This window comes from Piliocolobus tephrosceles, chromosome 8 (genome assembly GCF_002776525.5).
Source record: "Piliocolobus tephrosceles isolate RC106 chromosome 8, ASM277652v3, whole genome shotgun sequence".
Lineage (NCBI taxonomy): Eukaryota > Metazoa > Chordata > Mammalia > Primates > Cercopithecidae > Piliocolobus > Piliocolobus tephrosceles.
Genome location: NC_045441.1, coordinates 124,107,323 through 124,125,895, shown reverse-complemented (window position 1 = coordinate 124,125,895; position 18,573 = coordinate 124,107,323). Strand labels below are relative to the sequence as shown.

The 18,573-nt window shown below is 39.2% G+C and overlaps 1 protein-coding gene and 1 long non-coding RNA gene across 2 annotated transcripts in view; one reads left to right on the top strand and one right to left on the bottom strand.

Moving 5' to 3' along the window:
• Positions 1–12,186, top strand: part of LOC111524781 — a 17,976-nt gene extending 5,790 nt beyond the window's left edge. Inside the window, exon 3 of the long non-coding RNA XR_002725868.3 lies at positions 10,700–12,186. This is a non-coding gene — a long non-coding RNA (uncharacterized LOC111524781). The remainder of the gene's footprint in view (positions 1–10,699) is intronic.
• Positions 11,983–18,573, bottom strand: part of CALD1 (caldesmon 1) — a 192,778-nt gene continuing 186,187 nt past the window's right edge. The window contains 3 exon segments of the mRNA XM_023190088.2: positions 11,983–12,518; positions 17,225–17,320; positions 17,742–17,879. Of these exon segments, the coding sequence (XP_023045856.2) occupies positions 12,417–12,518; positions 17,225–17,320; positions 17,742–17,879 (336 nt within the window). The 3' untranslated portion in view covers positions 11,983–12,416.

Genomic DNA, 18,573 nt, shown 5'->3' with positions numbered 1-18,573 from the left:
CCTATCCATGAGCATGGTATGTTCTTCCATTTGTTTGTGTCCTCTTTGATTTCACTGAGCAGTGGTTTGTAGTTCTCCTTGAAGAGGTCCTTTACATCCCTTGTAAGTTGGATTCCTAGGTATTTTATTCTCTTTGAAGCAATTGTGAATGGAAGTTCATTCCTGATTTGGCTCTCTGTTTGTCTGTTACTGGTGTATAAGAATGCTTGTGATTTTTGCACATTAATTTTGTATCCTGAGACTTTGCTGAAGTTGCTTATCAGCTTAAGAAGATTTTGGGCTGAGACGATGGGGTTTTCTAAATATACAATCATGTCATCTGCAAACAGGGACAATTTGACTTCTTCTTTTCCTAACTGAATACCCTTGATTTCTTTCTCTTGCCTGATTGCCCTAGCCAGAACTTCCAACACTATGTTGAATAGGAGTGGTGAGAGAGGGCATCCCTGTCTTGTGCCAGTTTTCAAAGGGAATTTTTCCAGTTTTTGCCCATTCAGTATGATATTAGCTGTGGGTTTGTCATAAATAGCTCTTATTATTTTGAGGTACGTTCCATCAATACCGAATTTATTGAGCGTGTTTAGCATGAAGGGCTGTTGAATTTTGTCAAAAGCCTTTTCTGCCTCTATTGAGATAATCATGTGGTTCTTGTCTTTGGTTCTATTTATATGCTGGATTACGTTTATTGATTTGCAAATGTTGAACCAGCCTTGCATCCCAGGGATGAAGCCCACTTGATCATGGTGGATAAGCTTTTTGATGTGCTGCTGAATCTGGTTTGCCAGTATTTTATTGAGGATTTTTTTGCATCGATGTTCATCAGGGATATTGGTCTAAAATTCTCTTTTTTTGTTGTGTCTCTGCCAGGCTTTGGTATCAGGATGATGTTGGCCTCATAAAATGAGTTAGGGAGGATTCCCTCTTTTTCTATTGATTGGAATATTTTCAGAAGGAATGGTACCAGCTCCTCCTTGTACCTCTGGTAGAATTCAGCTGTGAATCCATCTGGTCCTGGACTTTTTTTGGTTGGTAGGCTATTAATTATTGCCTCAATTTCAGAGCCTGCTATTGGTCTATTCAGGGATTCAACTTCTTCCTGGTTTAGTCTTGGAGGAGTGTAAGTGTCCAGGAAATTATCCATTTCTTCTAGATTTTCTAGTTGATTTGCGTAGAGGTGTTTATAGTATTCTCTGATGGTAGTTTGTATTTCTGTGGGGTCAGTGGTGATATCCCCTTTATCATTTTTTATTGTGTCTATTTGATTCCTCTCTCTTTTCTTCTTTATTAGTCTTGCTAGCGGTCTGTCAGTTTTGTTGATCTTTTCAAAAAACCAACTCCTGGGTTCATTGATTTTTTTGGAGGGTTTTTTGTGTCTCTATCTCCTTCAGTTCTGCTCTGATCTTAGTTATTTCTTGCCTTCTGCTAGCTTTTGAATGTGTTTGCTCTTGCCACTCTAGTTCTTTTAATTGTGGTGTTAGAGTGTCAATTTTAGATCTTTCCTGCTTTCTCTTGGTGCCACATTTTCTTAATCCAGTCTATCATTGACAGACATTTGAGTTGATTCCAAGTCTTTGCTATTGTGAATATTGCTGCAATAAACATATGTGTGCATGTGTTTTTATAGGAGCATGATTTATAACCCTTAGGTATATACCCAGTAAGAGGACGGCTGGGTCAAATGGTATTTCTAGTTCTAGATCCTTGAGGAATCACCACACTTTCTTCCACAGTGGTCGAACTAGTTTACAGTGCCACCAACAGTGTAAAAATGTTCCTATTTCTCCACATCCTCCCCAGCACCTGTTGTTTCCTGACTTTTTAATGATCGCCATTCTAACTGGTGTGAGATGATATCTTATTGTCGTTTTGATTTGCATTTCTCTGATGACCAGTGATAATGAGCATTTTTTCATGTGTCTGTTGGCTGCATAAATGTCTTCTTTTGAGAAGTGTCTGTTCATATCCTTCACCCACTTTTTGATGGGGTTGATTTTTTTCATATAAATTTGTTTAAGTTCTTTGTAGATTCTGGATATTAGCCGTTTATCAGATGGGTAGATGGCAAAAATTTTCTCCTGTTCCATAGGTTGCTGTTCACTCTGATGGTGGGTTTTTTTTTTTTTTTTTTTTTTTTTTTTGCTCTGCAGAGGCTCTTTAGATCCCATTTGTCTAGTTTGGCTTTTGTTGCCATTGCTTTTGGTGTTTTAGTCATGAAGTCCTTGCTCATGCCTATGTCCTGAATGACTCAGGAGCCAACTGCCTCTGGTCAAATATTCTGCCGTTTAGCCGTATGACTGTGGGCAAGTTTTTAAATTCTCTTTGATTCAATTTATTTACCTGTCAAGGGGGGACAGTACAGTAGTGCCTGTCTTGTAGGGTTGTGAGGATTGGGTGAGTAACATATAAGTTCTAAGCACTTACACGTTACATCAGGGAGCAGGTTAGAGTCACCATTCTCCTCAAGACACGGGGAAGTGGGTTTTAAAGTGTGGTCTGTGAGACCCTAGTTGAGAAACCCTAGTGAACTTGACAGCTAATTTATATAATTTGGAAAAACCTCAAAGCACCCGTGTTACTAATGTTGGCAGGTGTGAAGGTTAATACTGAATGTCAACTTGATTGGATTGATGGATACAGACTATTGATCCTGGGTGTATCTGTGAGGGTGTTGCTAAAAGAAATTAGCATTTGAGTCTGTGGTCTGGGAAAGGCAGACCCACCCTTAATATCTGGGTGAGGACAATCTAATCAGCTGCCAGCATGGCGAAAATATAAGCAGGCAGAAAAATGTGAAAAGAGGGACTGGCCTAGACTCCCAGCCTACATCTTTCTTCCATGCTGGATGCTTCCTGCCCTCAAGCATCGGACTCCAAGTTCATCAGTTTTGGAAGTCAGACTAGCTCTCCTTGCTGCTCAGCCTGCGGATGGCCTATTTTGGGACCTGGTGATCATGTGAGTTAATACTTAATAAACTCCCCTTTATAGATTTTATATAAACTATTCCATTAGTCTGTCCCTCTAGAGAACCCTGACTAATACAGCAGGAACTAGACATATATAAGATAGCATTTCATTATTCTAATAAAAGCATGTTAGAATGAAAGAGTGCTAGGTAAGGTTGAAAACTGGTTAAGAAACTAATCTTGTGTTCTGTAGGATTGTGGTACATTTGCATAATTTTTAGTATATTCAGTAAGAGAAGATTAAATTAAGGTTCCTTATCCAGGTAGAAATGACCCATTGGGCCTTCTAAATTCTATTTTAATGAAACATTTTTTGGAAATCCTATTTCAAGATAGTAAAAGCCATCACTACTAAGAGCATGTCATGGCAAAACTCTGCTATTAAATCTGCATTGGAGGCCAGGTGTGATGGCTCATGCCTGTAATCCCAGCACTTTGGGAAGCCAAGGTGGGCAGATCACTTGAGGTCAGGAGTTCGAGACCAGCCTGGCCAACATAGTGAAACCCCATCTCTACTAAAAATACGAAATTTAGCTGGGTGTGGTGGCACGCACCTGTAGTCCAAGCTACTCGGGAGGCTGAGGCAGGAGAATCGCTTGAACCTGGGAGGCGGCGGTTGCAGTGCAGGGAGCTGAGATGGTGCTACTGCACTCCAGCCTGGGCAACAGAGCAAGGCTCCATCTCAAAACAACTACAACAGCTGGCATTAGAGTGATGTAAGAAGCCAGTGTTCTTTATGGAGCTGAGATACAGGACTGAGTTGATACATGAACTATAAATTTAGTAATACAAAATGTCACAAAACTAACCTCTTATCACTCTAGAAACTTTACAGAAATTGACAGCAGCACATCTAGCAAGGTTTATAAACTGAGGTGCTCATGAAATCATCTTATTGCTTACCAAGCACTGTTATGTGTAGTGGTACTGCGTACACTTCTGGGGGTATAAAAAACGTTCAGGCAAATATTTTTCTTCTTTGATTACCCCAGGCTGATGTATTCTCTCTTCCCTCTAAATGTTGACAAGTATATACTGCATAATTCTTTGACAGTTATGTGCTAGAGCCTTGTGATACTTTATCTTTTAAATTCTTGAATTATTACTCAGTATTTTGTAACTTTTCTCATCTTTACCACTGATCATTTATTTCATTGCGAGAATACTAGAATTGCTCCACAGAGTGGAGCTAGGTGGCAATCTGTGTGAAGACCAGATAACTTTAAATTCACCTTAGTTTTAGGAGGCAGCTCTCTGAAGACCCAACCAAAACTAGAAGTAGTTTACCTAGCCCTCATTCTTGGCAGTTAGCAGATTCTGACTTTTTTTCCTCTAGCCCAATTGTATTTCCAAAGATCTAGCTTAGCCTCTCAGCTGCCACTTGTAGATCAGCATATGCTCTGAGGCAGAAGCAGCCCCGGCATGAACACGAAAGAAAAAGTAATATAGTACAGGTGGCACATAGCTAGGATACTATTAAATACAAAGATATCAGTAATTACATTAAATATGAAAGGACTAAATATTCCTGTTAAAACTCAAAGATCATCAGATTGGATTAAAACCCAGACCATGTGATTATTGTTAAAGACACGTATCTAAGACCAAAGGATATATATTAAATTTAAGGGATGGAAAAAATAATATGATGCAAGCCCTAGTCAAAAGAAAGCCACCGTAGTAGTTTTAAGAATAGAAAAAAATAACTTTAAGGCAAAAGTCTTTGCACAAATAGATGGTCACTTCATAGTGATCTTTAGCTAAAGATTTAGAATCATTATGTCTTCCTAGTGAATGGAATATCTCACCTAAAAATAACCTTAAAATATGGAAAGCAAAATTAACAGAATTACAAGGAGAGATAGACAAATCCATAATCATAATGGGAGATTTTTCGCTTTCCTTTCTCAGTAACAAATAAGGAAAAAATCAGTAGGATATAGAATATTAGGACATGATTAATAGACTTGACATAAATAGTCACTGTACTAAAATCAAGACCTTGTTAGTTATCTGCTAATGGCAATGGAAGAACACCAATTTAGGATTGAGATCTTTTTTTCTTATCCGTTCTTCCACTTGGAGCATACATAAAGCAAAGGTAGGAGAAAACCTTTAATACAGACCTGTTTTGACATCACAGAAGACACTAGTATGTTTTCAAGCTCTTATCCTGAATATACATATTGTAAAATTAATTTCCATTCACCTCTAATCTTACCAGTTTGGTATTGGTATTACAGATTGTATTCTTTCCATTGCTTAATTTTGCAAATAGATTTTGATGGCTATATTATTGTCTATACTTATCACACTTCTTGTTAGGACACAGAAATAAAAATACTATTTTTTTATAGTAACTTAGTTAATTGTGTCAATCTTGTAGGCAGGGTTGAGGGAACTGTTCAGGAGCTTCGAACTCACAGTTTAAAACCTTTATGAGAACTTCAGATTTCAGACCAATTAGTGCTACATAAATATGCAAAATTACCATGAAAAAATAACTTTGGATTCCCATGTAATCACCAGTGCCTTGCAAGTAGCAAGTATTCTACAAATGAATGGTATATATTAAATGGGTGTTTCTATATAAGGGACACTACCTTTGAGAAAACAGTACTGCCCATCTTAGGAGCCAGAGGGCTGGTATGTGACAACATTGGCAATGAGAAGGAGGATGGAGGGACAATCGATAGTTACTTTTTTTTGAGACAGGGTCTTACTTTGTCACCTAGGCTGGAGTACAGTGGTGCTATCAGGGCTCACTGTGGCCTCGACCTCCTGGGCTCAAGTGATCCTCCTGCCTCAGGCTCCTGAGTATCTGGGACTACAGGTGTATGTCACCATGCCTGGCTTTTAAATTATTTTGTACAGAAAGGGGTCTTGCTATGTTGCCTGGGCTGGTCTTTGTGGGCAGCAAGCAACCCAGGTGCCAAGGCAATAGATCGAGGGCACGAGCTGTTCCAGTATAATAAAATATATAAAATAAGAAGTTATATTAGACGTAGATCATAGATTTGATTATATATGAATATCATTAATCATTAGTTTGTAGCAATTACTCTTTACTCCAATATTATAATAATCCTTGCTCTACAATTACAACCTAGAAAAAACCAGGCCATAGAGAGATAGGAGTTGAGGAGACATAGTGAGAAGTGACGAGAAGATAGGAGTGCGAGCCTTCTGTTATGCCTGGGCAGGGCCACCAGAGGGCTCCTTGGTCTAGCGGTAACGCCAGCGTCTGGGAAGATGCCCGTTGCCAAGCAGACTGTGGTCTAGTGGTAGCGTCAGTGTCAAGGAAAAACACCCACTACTTAGCAGACTGGGAAAGGGAGTCTGCCTTTCCCTGGAGGAGTATAGAGAAGACTGTACTCCTCCACCTCTTGTGGAGGGTCTGACATCAGTCAGGCCCGCTCGCAGTTATCGGAGGCCTAACCATCTCCCTGTGATGCTGTGCTTCAGTGGTCACGCTCCTAGTCCGCCTTCATGTTCCAATCTATACACCTGGCTCTGCCTTTTAGATCACAGTAGCAAATTAGTGAAACTTAAAAGTCTCCGATATGCAGAAATAATGGCGTAAGCTGTCTCTCTCTCTGTCCTTTCTCTCTGCCTCGGCTACCAGGCAGGGAAGGGCCCCCTGTCCAGTGGACACGTGACCCACGTGACCTTACCTATCATTGGAGATGGCTCACACTCCTTACCCTGCCCCTTTGTCTTGTGTCCAATAAATATCAGTGCAGCCTGGCATTCGGGGCCACTATCGGTCTCCGCGTCTTGGTGGTAGTGGTCCCCCGGGCCCAGCTGTCTTTTTTTTATCGCTTTGTCTTGGGTCTTTATTTCTACAATCTCGTCTCCACACACGGGGAGAAAAACCCACTGACCCTGTGGGGCTGGACCCTACAGGTCTTGAACTCCCGGGCTCAAGCAATCCTCCTGCCTCCCAAAGTGCTGGGATTACAGGCATGAGCCACTGTGCCCAGACGATAGTTTCTTTTAGGAAGGATTTGCAAAATTCCTCTTCAGCCTTTTCCATACACGTTTGGTCAGTTGTCAACATAAGACCAATTTTCTGTATTTTGTTAGATAATTTTAAAATATGAAAATGCTTTTCTTCTTTAAAGAGTGAAACCAAGACTCAACCTGAAATATAGGTTTTGCTGTGCCATAATCTTTATTACAATAGACATACCTCTCACTATCAATATTGTACATAAAAATAAGTGAGGCAAAGACATTTTGCAGGAAGGAATTCCATTTATTGTGGATGCATTTTCACAATATATGTTTATTGGAGCGATCAATTATCAGTGAAAAATATCAAGTGTTTATAAAAGTTTTAGGAATGGCAGATTCACAGAACATGCTAGTCAGCTTGCAGTTTTACCTCATAAAGATAACAGAGAATTATAGTCAAACCAGTAAACAAGGAATTTACTTTTCAAAAGATTAAATCCAAACTGAACAAAATTCTACCCTAAAACTTAACTCCATCCAAATATTGGAATAAAAGTCAGCAGTGATACATTCTTCTCTGAACTTTAGATTTTCTAGAAAAATATATAACAGTGATCAGGAGAAGCTCTTGTTCAAAAGTACAGCAAAGCAATGTTACCTCACCATAGGCCTTAATTCAAACTTTGATCCATTTCACTCCAATGATGGGAGTCAGTGCTACCTGGGACATTTGTATTTGTAAATTCTGATTTAGCTTATTGTAGACATGTGCCTACTCTGTCATGAGTGTTTGACTTCTGCATTCTTCATGGCTTTCCTTCCTTTGGCCTAGGTTTGCTAAAGCTAGAAGATTCAACTGCTCTTTACAAACTTCTGAGGAAGATAGACTTTGTAACGCAGGGGTCACTTCTCATGCCAGCCCTGCCCTGGTTAGCTCTTCTGAAGGAATACTGTAGATAAGAAAATAGTTATTTGGGAGGATCCCTCAGTGTGGTAGGAATTGAGACTAACACAATTTTGGTTAAGTCCACTGAGGTATGAGTCTATATAACTCCACTGTACGTAGCCAGCTATACCAGAACATTTTTGCCAAGACACTGGAGGGCTCTTTCATTATCTACTATGAAGAATAAAGACTTAGGGGCTATAATAAGATCTGGATTGTGTGTGTAAAAATCATGAGTTAAAAAAGACTTGGGGGAGAAAGTAAAACTAGTAGAAGTGACACATAATTTTGAAATTTCACCACATTGTCAACTTACTACAAGTACCAATGACAAATAAAGGTAGAAAAGTTTAATTTAAAGAAATGTTTCAGAGTATATAAAGATCAAAGTACTGTCATGACTCCTCAACACTGGATTTTGCTCACTTTACTTCTCTGCTTGCAGACATTTAGCCAAAGGTAGTCTTTGTTGAGACTCATGGAATTTCAATCTGTACAATATATTGGCACTAAATTTCTTGTCTTTCAATTTTAGAAAAGGAAGAGACCTTATGACCTATTGTGAACTTCATTGTTTCTAATAAGTAGGCTTTGAGCTTGGTCGAGATGATAGTATTAATAAAATTCACACTGGACTTCAAGAATGCATTTAATTAGTAAATACTATGTCTTTTAGAAAATTTCAACTCCTTGTGACACTTCTAATCTCTCTTCTTTTCAATACTTTCTTCTTATAGGTCATCAGGCATTGAAAACATATTGATACCTATCTGCCATGTTTCTATTGGCAAATATGAAATATTAATATAATGTGATTTTTTAATTTTTCAAAAGCTGTGATATTGGCTAGTTACAATGACATACTACTAAATATAATAGTCTAGCACATAAAAAAGCATTCTACCATTAGTGTGTTTGTATATGTGTATGCACATACATACATACATGAGTTATCTAAAATGTGGTTCAGGCTACTATCACTACTAAAGAAATCCACAAAACAACCAACCTAAAAAATCAGTACCACTGTCAGCTAACATAATAATGTAATTTAGATATGAATCATCAGCATGAAAAAAAGTAATACCTTAACAGTACATTTCCTTTTTTTTTTTTTTTTTTTAAAGACAACCATTACTGCATTATTTCAAATCTGAAATGGGTTACTTTCAAAAAGTGTTACAATTGCCTACTAAGATAATTTCTTCCATGCTTTATTATAAAGTGCAGAAACAACATGACTTCTGTATTTAAAAAAAACAAAAACTACGGTTCATTTTTCTAGATACTGCACACATTCCGCAGGCAATTTTAAACTTGGATCTTCTGTTGACTTCAGATGTGGTTGGTATCACTGTTCAGACACAGAGTTACGATGATCAGTAGAAAAGTCTCTATTTCACAGCATGGGTTTCTTTAGAAACAGGCTCCTGTGCAAAGGCAGTACTTTTACCATGAACATCTCTAGACTGTGATTATTAAATATAGTGATAATATACATGGGTTTATTGGGATATTGAAAAATAAAAGAAAATGAACCCAATTTAGTAAATCAACATAAATACAAAACAGAGCAAATTAGCCCTCTACAACTGAGCTCGTCCCGCGTCTTGAGCTTGGGTTCTTTCTTGAACGGTCTCAAACCTGCCAAGAGAAGAAAAGTTGAGATTGACAGCCTGCAGTGTTTCAGGCAGACAGTTTTTATAGTCAGAAGAAAAAGGAATAAAAGTATGGCAGTATAAATATTTATGAAAGGGAGGATTATTACTGGCATTCCATTCAAATATGATCTTTTATTTTACTTTTTTAATTTTTCGAGACAGAATCTTGCTCTGTCACCCAGACTGGAGTGCAGTGATTTGATCTCAGCTAACTGCAACCTCTGCCTCCCAGGTTCAAGCAATTCTCCCATCTCAGCCTCCTGAGTAGCTGGGGATTACAGGCGTGCACCACCATGCCCGGCTAAGTTTTGTATTTTTGGTAAAGATGAAGTTTCCCATATGTTGGCCAGGCTGATCATGAACTCCTGACCTCTAGTGATCTGCCTACCTCAACCTCCCAAAGTACTGGGATTACAGTTGTGAGCCACTGCGCCCGGCTGGATCTTCTTTTATTTTATCCTTCCTTCTGATTTTTTTCACTTCCCTCTTCCTGTCTTTCTCCTTTATGTTCTCTTTTCCTGTCTTAACCTTTGGCCTTGCTTATAGCATTTAGAGTCAAGTAAGTTGCTTTGCTTTTTTCATTTTTAAACTCTACCGTAACAGCCAAAAATCTAGTGTGTATTCTAGAACAGGCACAAGCGACTGAATAGCTCAGTGAGGGCCACGTCAATGTATGATGGTGAAGGAGGATGTTTATCTTTAGTTTTCTCCCATTTTTAATCTAGCAATCTCTATTTTCTCCCTCCTATTCTTACACCCCTACCCCACGAGACTTATCTCACCTGTGTACCATTCTCTCCCCCTCAGCTAGTTGCTAAAATTTTTTGCCAAGCTATTAAGAAATCTTAAAATGTTGTGAATTCAAATTTTCAAGGGTGTTCATTGTATTCATTTCTAAGGAATGACTGAGTAACAAGAAATGAGTTTGACATTTTGGAGCAAAAGAGCTACCTAATCTGCTACCTCATAAACTCCGTTCTGCGTCTGGTGGTTATATTATTACTACTGTAGAAAGAGGTTAGTGGCATGTGAAAACTCACACTGTCACCCTCCTACCTTGTACTGCCTACATAACTGGTGCTACATAACTCCAGGGAGTACCATTCATGTTTGTATGTGAGTGATGTTCTCTGAGTCTGACCATTTCACATCATCTTTGTTCTACTTTCCAGAGCTCTGGCTAGGAGGAATGTTATCCAGAGAGACTCCGTTATACTGGTGATGATGGTCTGTAGCCAGCTGACATCCCCTTTTCAGGGACTCATTCTGGGACTCATAAACACTGGGACTGCCATTCTGAGAGGTCAGATACCTCTCAGAGGTCTGAGAGGAGAGCCTTCTGCTGTCAACGTTCCTCCCACGGTGGTGTATGGAGAATGTCTTCCTGGGAACCATTCCATGGGTTTGGGCTACTTACACTGCATGGCTGACAAACCTGCAATGCACTAATAGACTAGGCTAGAGTGGTCATAAAGGCTTAGGTCAACAAGCTCATTCTTTGTTTAAAAAATAACAAAAAATTATTTTTTTCTTTTCTCCCTGCCACCAAGAGAAAATTATAGAAGGGACTGAACAACTATACATTTTCTCATGAATAGCATCCTAAAAAAGAAAGTACCATGTATAATGGTTAAAATGCAGGCTTAGATCAGACTGCTGGAGTATCAATGCAGGCTATGCTACTTATTCACTGTGTGACTTTGAGAAAGTTACTTCATCTTTCAGTGCCTCATTTTTCTCAGCTGCAAAATGAGTTATGATACACTACTTACCTCACATGGTGACTGGAGGATCAAATGAAATAATGGAGGGTAAGAAGGTAGAAGATTGGCATACGGTGGGGTGCTCACTTAGCGCTAGTAGTTTGCAACGTGATAATTACCAGCAGGCACTTTTCATATGTGTAGCAATGACTTAGAAAGGCTAGTGAATTTCAATGGAATAAAAGCGCAACGTGTAGCTAATAGTGAAGGTGGGGTAATATGTTTAGGTAGCTGCATAAGAACTAAGAACACGTAGAAAGTAGGAAAGGGAAGGTAATTCTCTCACTGCAGTGAATTGTAGTGATTCTCTAGTTGCCTTTGATGCGCTCTTTAGTCCTGAGTTTGCTTAAGAAGTGCTTCTGTTTAAATCAGCCCATAAGCAGCCTGTTCTAACCTTGCTTATTGTCCGTCTCCAGTTTCTTCCTTTTTAATTTTCTTTTTATTGAAGGAGAAGACTAGGTCTATTACTTGAAATGGGGAAAGGCTACAGTTGGGAGTTGAATGAGCTCATTGTACCACAAAGGGTCCCATTTGCAGTCTGAGCATCATTTAGATGTTCTTCAGAGCCTCCTTTCTGAAGAATGACCATATCCTTTGATCAGAAGACTAAAAGTAAGAGGAACCCAGTCATTCTTAGCCATTCATTTTCATAGGGTATTAAATGGTTGCCTTACTCTTGAATATGATTTTAATTTTTTTGCCATAGCAACCCTGAGTCTTAGGCTGCTGGCAGTGGCAATATAATCTAAAATGGTTCCAGAAAGCAGTTTTGGAAACACTCAGGGAGACAGATGTTTTCCCCAAGTGATCTTTAAATGACTGTGGCACCAAGCTGGGACGTTGTAAGGAAACGTAGACCATAGTATCCCATGCAGGCTTCCGCTGCCAACGTTCCTACCACTGAGGTGTATTGAGAATGTCTTACTGAGAACCATTCCATGGATTTGGGCTGTTGATGTTGTATGACTGACACACTTGCAATGCACTTTTCCTTTCACTGTGTTATGTACTGGTCTTTTAGACACTGATGAGTGTGCAGGCAAAGATCTGTAGGTCAGCGATATTTCTCATCTGACTCCAGGACATTATACTACAGCATATATCAGGAAAACAAACCTCCGAAATACTAGTCCTCCCAATGGATTACCTTAGTGGGGGAAGTGACCTTATCCACAGATTGCTTTTCCCAGAGGTTCCGCTTGCTGGATACGTCTCCTGGTCTCAAGTCCTGATAATGAGAAAGCAGAAAAACATTGATAGGTGGCCATTTATATTTTCAAGCCAGCTCTAAATAAATGGCCACATCTATTGTTTATTTGAATCAATTTGTTGTTTAATACACTTTACCCCAGTGATCTGAAATGGAATTGAAAGGACCATCAGCTGTTGTTTGATTTTTTTTTTTTTTTTTTTTTGAGACAGAATCTCACTCTGTTGCCCAGGCTGGAGTGCAGTGGCGTGATCTTGGCTCACTGCAACCTCCGTCTACTGGGTTTCCAGTGATTCTCCTGCCTCAGCCTCTTGAGTAGCTGGTATTACAGGTGTGTGCCACCATGCCCAGCTAATTTTTTTGTATTTTTAGTAGAGATGGGGTTAGCTGTTGTTTGATTTTATATAGACCGTGACATGTCTTATGATATGAGAATGGGCTGGAACTATAGCCTCTGGGTCCTTGCCCTTTACCAAGGACTTACTGTTTATTGATCAGTAAAAGTGAAACAGGAGCATGTTTAAAATAATGTAGCCTCATTTTAAATTTCTGCACTCTTACAAGTCAATAGATCATAGGTTATTTAAAAATAATTAATTTGGGGTTTGATAAACATTTCCTGACTCACAGATGAACTCAATTAGTACTCACCTCTTTTCCCCCAGCCCTTACTACTTTAGTGCACACCAGCCTGACTGCCAACTGCCCACATGGCACTTCTCTGCCTAGGGACTTTCTCTGGGTACAGATGCCCGTTTTGCCTGCCCAGGAGGCAGGCTGGAAAGTTCAGAGAGTTATTATGAAATCTCCAGGAGCAGTCCTCAATGGCTGACTGGTGAATGTTGGTGCAATATTATTTCTCAGGCTCACTCTCGCCTCAGCTTGGGTAACTCTGAAGTATGTGTTATCTGGTGGCTTCCAGGATTTCCTCCGTGGGATTAAGGTTTAACAGCCCATGTGGGGACTTGCTTAATAACACCTTCTTTGCGGGCTGCCTTCTCCCAACCTCACACCCTGTAGTGTTTTCTTCACCTGCATGTAAACAACTTGCTCTGGAATCACTATCTTGGGATCCGCTGCCAGGTAGCCCAAACAAAGTCACTTTTCTTTCTTCTTTTTCTTTTTTGAGACAGAGTCTTGCTCTGTCGCCGAGGCTGGAGTGCAGTGGCATGATCTCGGCTCACTGCAACCTCTGACTCCTGGGTTCAAGCAATTCTCCTGCCTCAGCCTCCCGTGTAGCTGGGATTATAGGCACAAGCCACCATGCTCAGCTAATGTTTGTATTTTTAGTAGAGAGACAGGGTTTCACCATGTTAGCCAGGATGGTCTCGATCTTCTGACCTCATGATCTGCCCGCCTCAGCCTCTGAAAGTGCTGGGATTACAGGCGTGAGCCACTGCGCCTGGCCACAAAGTCCCTTTTCTAGCAGCACCTCCCTCACCCTAAAATCATTTTGTGTCTCCTGAGGGGCAAGTGGGTAATTCAGAAGTGGATCAGTAGAACCCCGCAAATATAAACATTCATCACAAATTGAACCCATGCGAGAAGATGACAGTTGATGACATGTGTAAGAACATGTGGAAATCTTGGGATGGAAACACTAAAATATGATCGATAACAGTTATATAGCTTAGGGTCTTTATTTACTACCTCATAATTAATTTCATTTGGATAAGGAACCAAATTTCTGTTTCAATTTACTTTTCTCCCAGCATTTGCTTACGTTAGTACTTGGCAAAAGGTAGTGTGTAGAAAATAAATGTGTTTTACTGAAATAGTAATGCTTATTTTGGCAAACCCTTTTCTCAGGAGGAAAGGCAAAGCTAACAGCAATTGCATTTACCCATGGACACTGATCTAAATGGACATATTTCTGATAGATAGTATTGAGATTGTAACACCGAAAATCCACAGTTAAATGATACCATGTGACGCATTTCAGATTTGCCTAAACCTTACTGAGTTTCTGGATTTCCTCTGTGGCATAAATTCCTGATATTCTATTAGAGAGTTACACCTATTTAACTTGGAGCCATTAAGCAACAAATCAGATTATTTTTGTAGAATTCCACTACATTTGCCAGCGTAGGTGGAAGCTGCCAAACTGTCTGGAAGACTGTTTTAAAATTTTGGAAACTATAATTAGGAACATGCTGAGGGAAGCTCTGGAAAGCAGCTATTATCGCTTTGTTTATTTGACTCACATGAGACAAATATTTTTCCTTCTCATGCATGTTCTTCTACCTAAGAAAATGGATTGCACTTCCCATAAATCCTGCCGATGAATCTTTCAAGATCACTTAAAGAGTTTAAAGAGTCCTTTTAAGAAAATATTAACATCCGAGTTATAAGTTGGCATTTTAAATCAAAGGGGAAATATAAATGGAATTACCTGACCAGACTACATTTTAGAGAAAGACCCACTCCGGAAGAAGAGGGAGAAATGAAGGCAGGAGAAGCAGGTTTCCAATCAACCAGAGACCAAAGAGTGAGGAACAGAAGATCACAGAAGATCAGCTGAGAAAGACATTGTTGTTTTTTTTTTTTAAACAAAAAGAAAGACAAATTAGCTTTTTAATTGCTGTGTAGCATGTAGTTTAGACACAAAGAATAGACAAACCAGCTAAAACAGACATACTCAGAATTGAATTGCAGTTACAAAGTTACACTGAAATCTTATAAATTCTACCCACAAATAGCAAGGGACATCCCAGTAGCAATCTGGTGTATTTACAACATTGATTTCATAGAACTTTCTTCCGTCTGGTTTTCATTCGGGAAGCCATGCCAGTCTACAAAATCTAATGGGAAGAAGGATGTCACTAAAATCTATATTAACTGCCATGTTCTTCTTTCCTTTTCTTCTCCACCCTCTAGGGGGTGATCTAGCAAGTCACATACTAATTAGTAGGTAAAGCAGGCAATGATTTTGTAATGTCTCTGCAATACTTTTGTTTTTTTTTAGGAGGCTGTCAGTAACCCCAGAACATGGTGTATGTTTTGTTTTGTTTTGTTTTGCTGTGGAAACCTGGATACAGTTATACCTATCATAATAATAACTGAATTTTATATTTTTAACCTCATTAGGATGTCATACAGATGACGGTAAACTTCTAAGTTTACAAGTTAAAGTGCCGATAAAAGAATAGGGGGCAAGTTCTGGATCAATGTTTTGAGTATAATCTGCTACAAAAATGAAAGATTGGAAATATCATAAACATGCAAAAATTAGCATCTCCTCCAAATATTCCATACTTATCAAAGAGGGAAACATAGATCTTTCTCTCCTTACTTACTATCTTGAGAGTTTCTCAGTAGGTCCATTGACTGCCTTGTTTTTTATATGTATATTTGGGGGAGAGAGTCCTTAAATTTCATTAGGTTTTAAAGGGGTTCATAATTCAAATAGGGTTAATAATCACTGGTATGGAACCACAAAACTTATATACACTGCCATGGCTTTGTTTTGTTTTTGAAAATAATTTCTACTCCTTATGTTACCAGAGATACTTGGAAAACTTGAGGCATTAAGGAGCGCATAACTTTTGGGTCTAGTCTCTTGCCTCAACTGTATCCTTTTATAAACCCCAATTCTTGTACCTATTGAGGGGGAGGAAAAGTTGCTTTTTTCAGTGTGTGAAGATTTTCTAATTGTAAATTGGGTTGACATTAGTTTATACCTCCTGTGAGCCTTTATGCAAAGAATCTCGGGGTGTATGTTAATTAAATGGTTCAAAGAGTTGTGTCCAAGAAGGATTTGCAAACATTGCCATTTCTTCCTTTTTAAATTGGAAAGTGACAAAAGTCAGTGACTTTGGATATTATATATGGAGCCAACAAATGCAATTAAATGGCATGGAGCCAATGGATGCAATTAAATGCACAGAGTCCTAGGATTGGAAAGTTTTTCTTCTTCCTCTAGAATGTAGGATTATGACAATGGACTCTCAGCTCCCTTGAGCACCAAGAAAGCTATAAAAGCAAACTTAACAGGGAAAGCTCAGCAATATACAGTGGGGAGCTTGATACTTTTTCTTATTATAATGACAAATGCCAGGCAATTGTCATATACATTCAACGAAGAGGTGAAAAGAAATGTATTTTTAGTAAGATAGCTGCACTTAATAAATAAAGAAAATTTTAAATTCTGAAAAACATCATTCATAACCAGTTTTTCTAGTTTCCAGTTTTATGACTTTCCTGAGGAGGTGTTGACAACACAATTAGACCAATTATTTCAACAACTACCCAAATACTGCATTTTGGTGCCAACTTATAAAAACTAGGGTAATTGGAACATATGGGTTCCCAATAGGTGACATACATATTCTTTTGGGAATAAGTTTAGGGGTGCTCTTGACAAAGAACTACCCAAAATGATTTGACCTTTCATTTTCAAACTTCTATCTAGAATCTATAGAATAGAAGCTAAACAAATAGACGAGTAAAGGGTCTAAATTCGAATTGCCTCAATATTCTAGCTGATTCCTTCTCTCAGTTAGGGTGTAGAGGTGATTATTTGGTTCCATTTTACCCTCTGAGTAACTGCGATGCAGCTTCTTAGAACAGCTGTAAATCTGAACACTTTCTCGTTTGTTATTCATCAGGGAAAGCAAAGAACAGGAGCACTGCCTTTCCTAGGTAAACAGAACAACTGCTTGTTTTCTTCCGCTGATAAAAGCTGGGAGATCAAAGAAACTCAGGAAAACCTGAAGGTTACTTACAGAAGGTTTGGGAGCAGGTGACTTGTTTCCATCTGGGGTTTTAGTTAGCCATTCATTGATGCGGCTAGAAACCCCTACCTTCAAGCCAGCAGTTTCCTACAAAGGGACAATCATCCAAAATATTAGAGAATGAAGTAAACTTTACCTGGGAAGGAATTTTCAAAGCAAATTCAAAATATCAGTAAGTATAATTTCACATAACCATAAACCTTAACACTTGATATTTACAGAATATGTTATCTGGTTTTCTTTCCCTTGTAACTCGCCCCACTCCAACTTCAAGGGTGGACGTTTCAGCTCAGGCACTTTATTTGGAGTACGATGGCCAAGGCTTAGTACATCATGCAACCTCAGGAACACACGCTCTCTGAGCTTGCTTTTGTGGTCATTGCAAAACAAAATACAAATTGCACCTTCTTCACTGCTTTTATTATTTACTAGTGTGATTCCTAAATCACAATCAACATGAAAAAACATGTGTCCCTCTACACTTAAAAGACAAAAATCAGACGCTTACCTTATTTGGTGTGCCTGCTGCAGTGGGGGATGAAAACACATTCCCTTTCTCCCACATACTCTTGATATTGCGTACACCTTCAGCAGGAACAGGAAGATCCGAGGCTGCCGGCTTTGTAGGTTTTGAGCTTTTTGTTCCCTGAAATTTGTGAGTTATTTTTAGGATTGGTGCTGGGAAGTTTGTTCTCATAAAATTACAGGGAGTTTGTCTTCCTCAACATTATCATCTTAAAAATTCGTTGTGTAAACACCTTCACCAAAAATGAGAGTGATAATTTCTGTTGTAAAACTTTATCCTGATGACATATGTCCCTCAAAATAAACCATCACAGCTAGATCAGAGGATCTTTCAAAAATGAAATATGCTTTTTGTTGGACACCATTTATTGTAAAATTGATATTCTACTTTGCTTCTTCAACAGATCCTTTTTTTTTTTGAGACAGGGTCTTGCTCTGTCACCCAGGCTGGAGTGCAGTGGCACAATCAAGGCTCACTACAGTCATAACCTCCAGGGCTCAAGTGATCCTCCCACTTCAGCTTCCCGAGTAGCTGGAACCATAGGCCTCTATTTTGTAGAGAAAAAAAATGAAAAAGTTAGCCGGGCATAGTCCCTATGTTGCCCATGCTGGTTTCGAATTCCTGGGCTCAAGGGATCCTCCTGCCTCGGCCTCCCAAAGTGCTGTGACTACAGGCATGAGTCACCACACCTGGCCTCAACAATACTTCTTAAATGCCTACTGTATGAAGGGCACTTTGCTAGGCTCTGGGGATACAATGTTGCTCAAAACAAGACAGTTGGGAGGCTGAGGCAGGAGAATCGCTTGAACCTGGA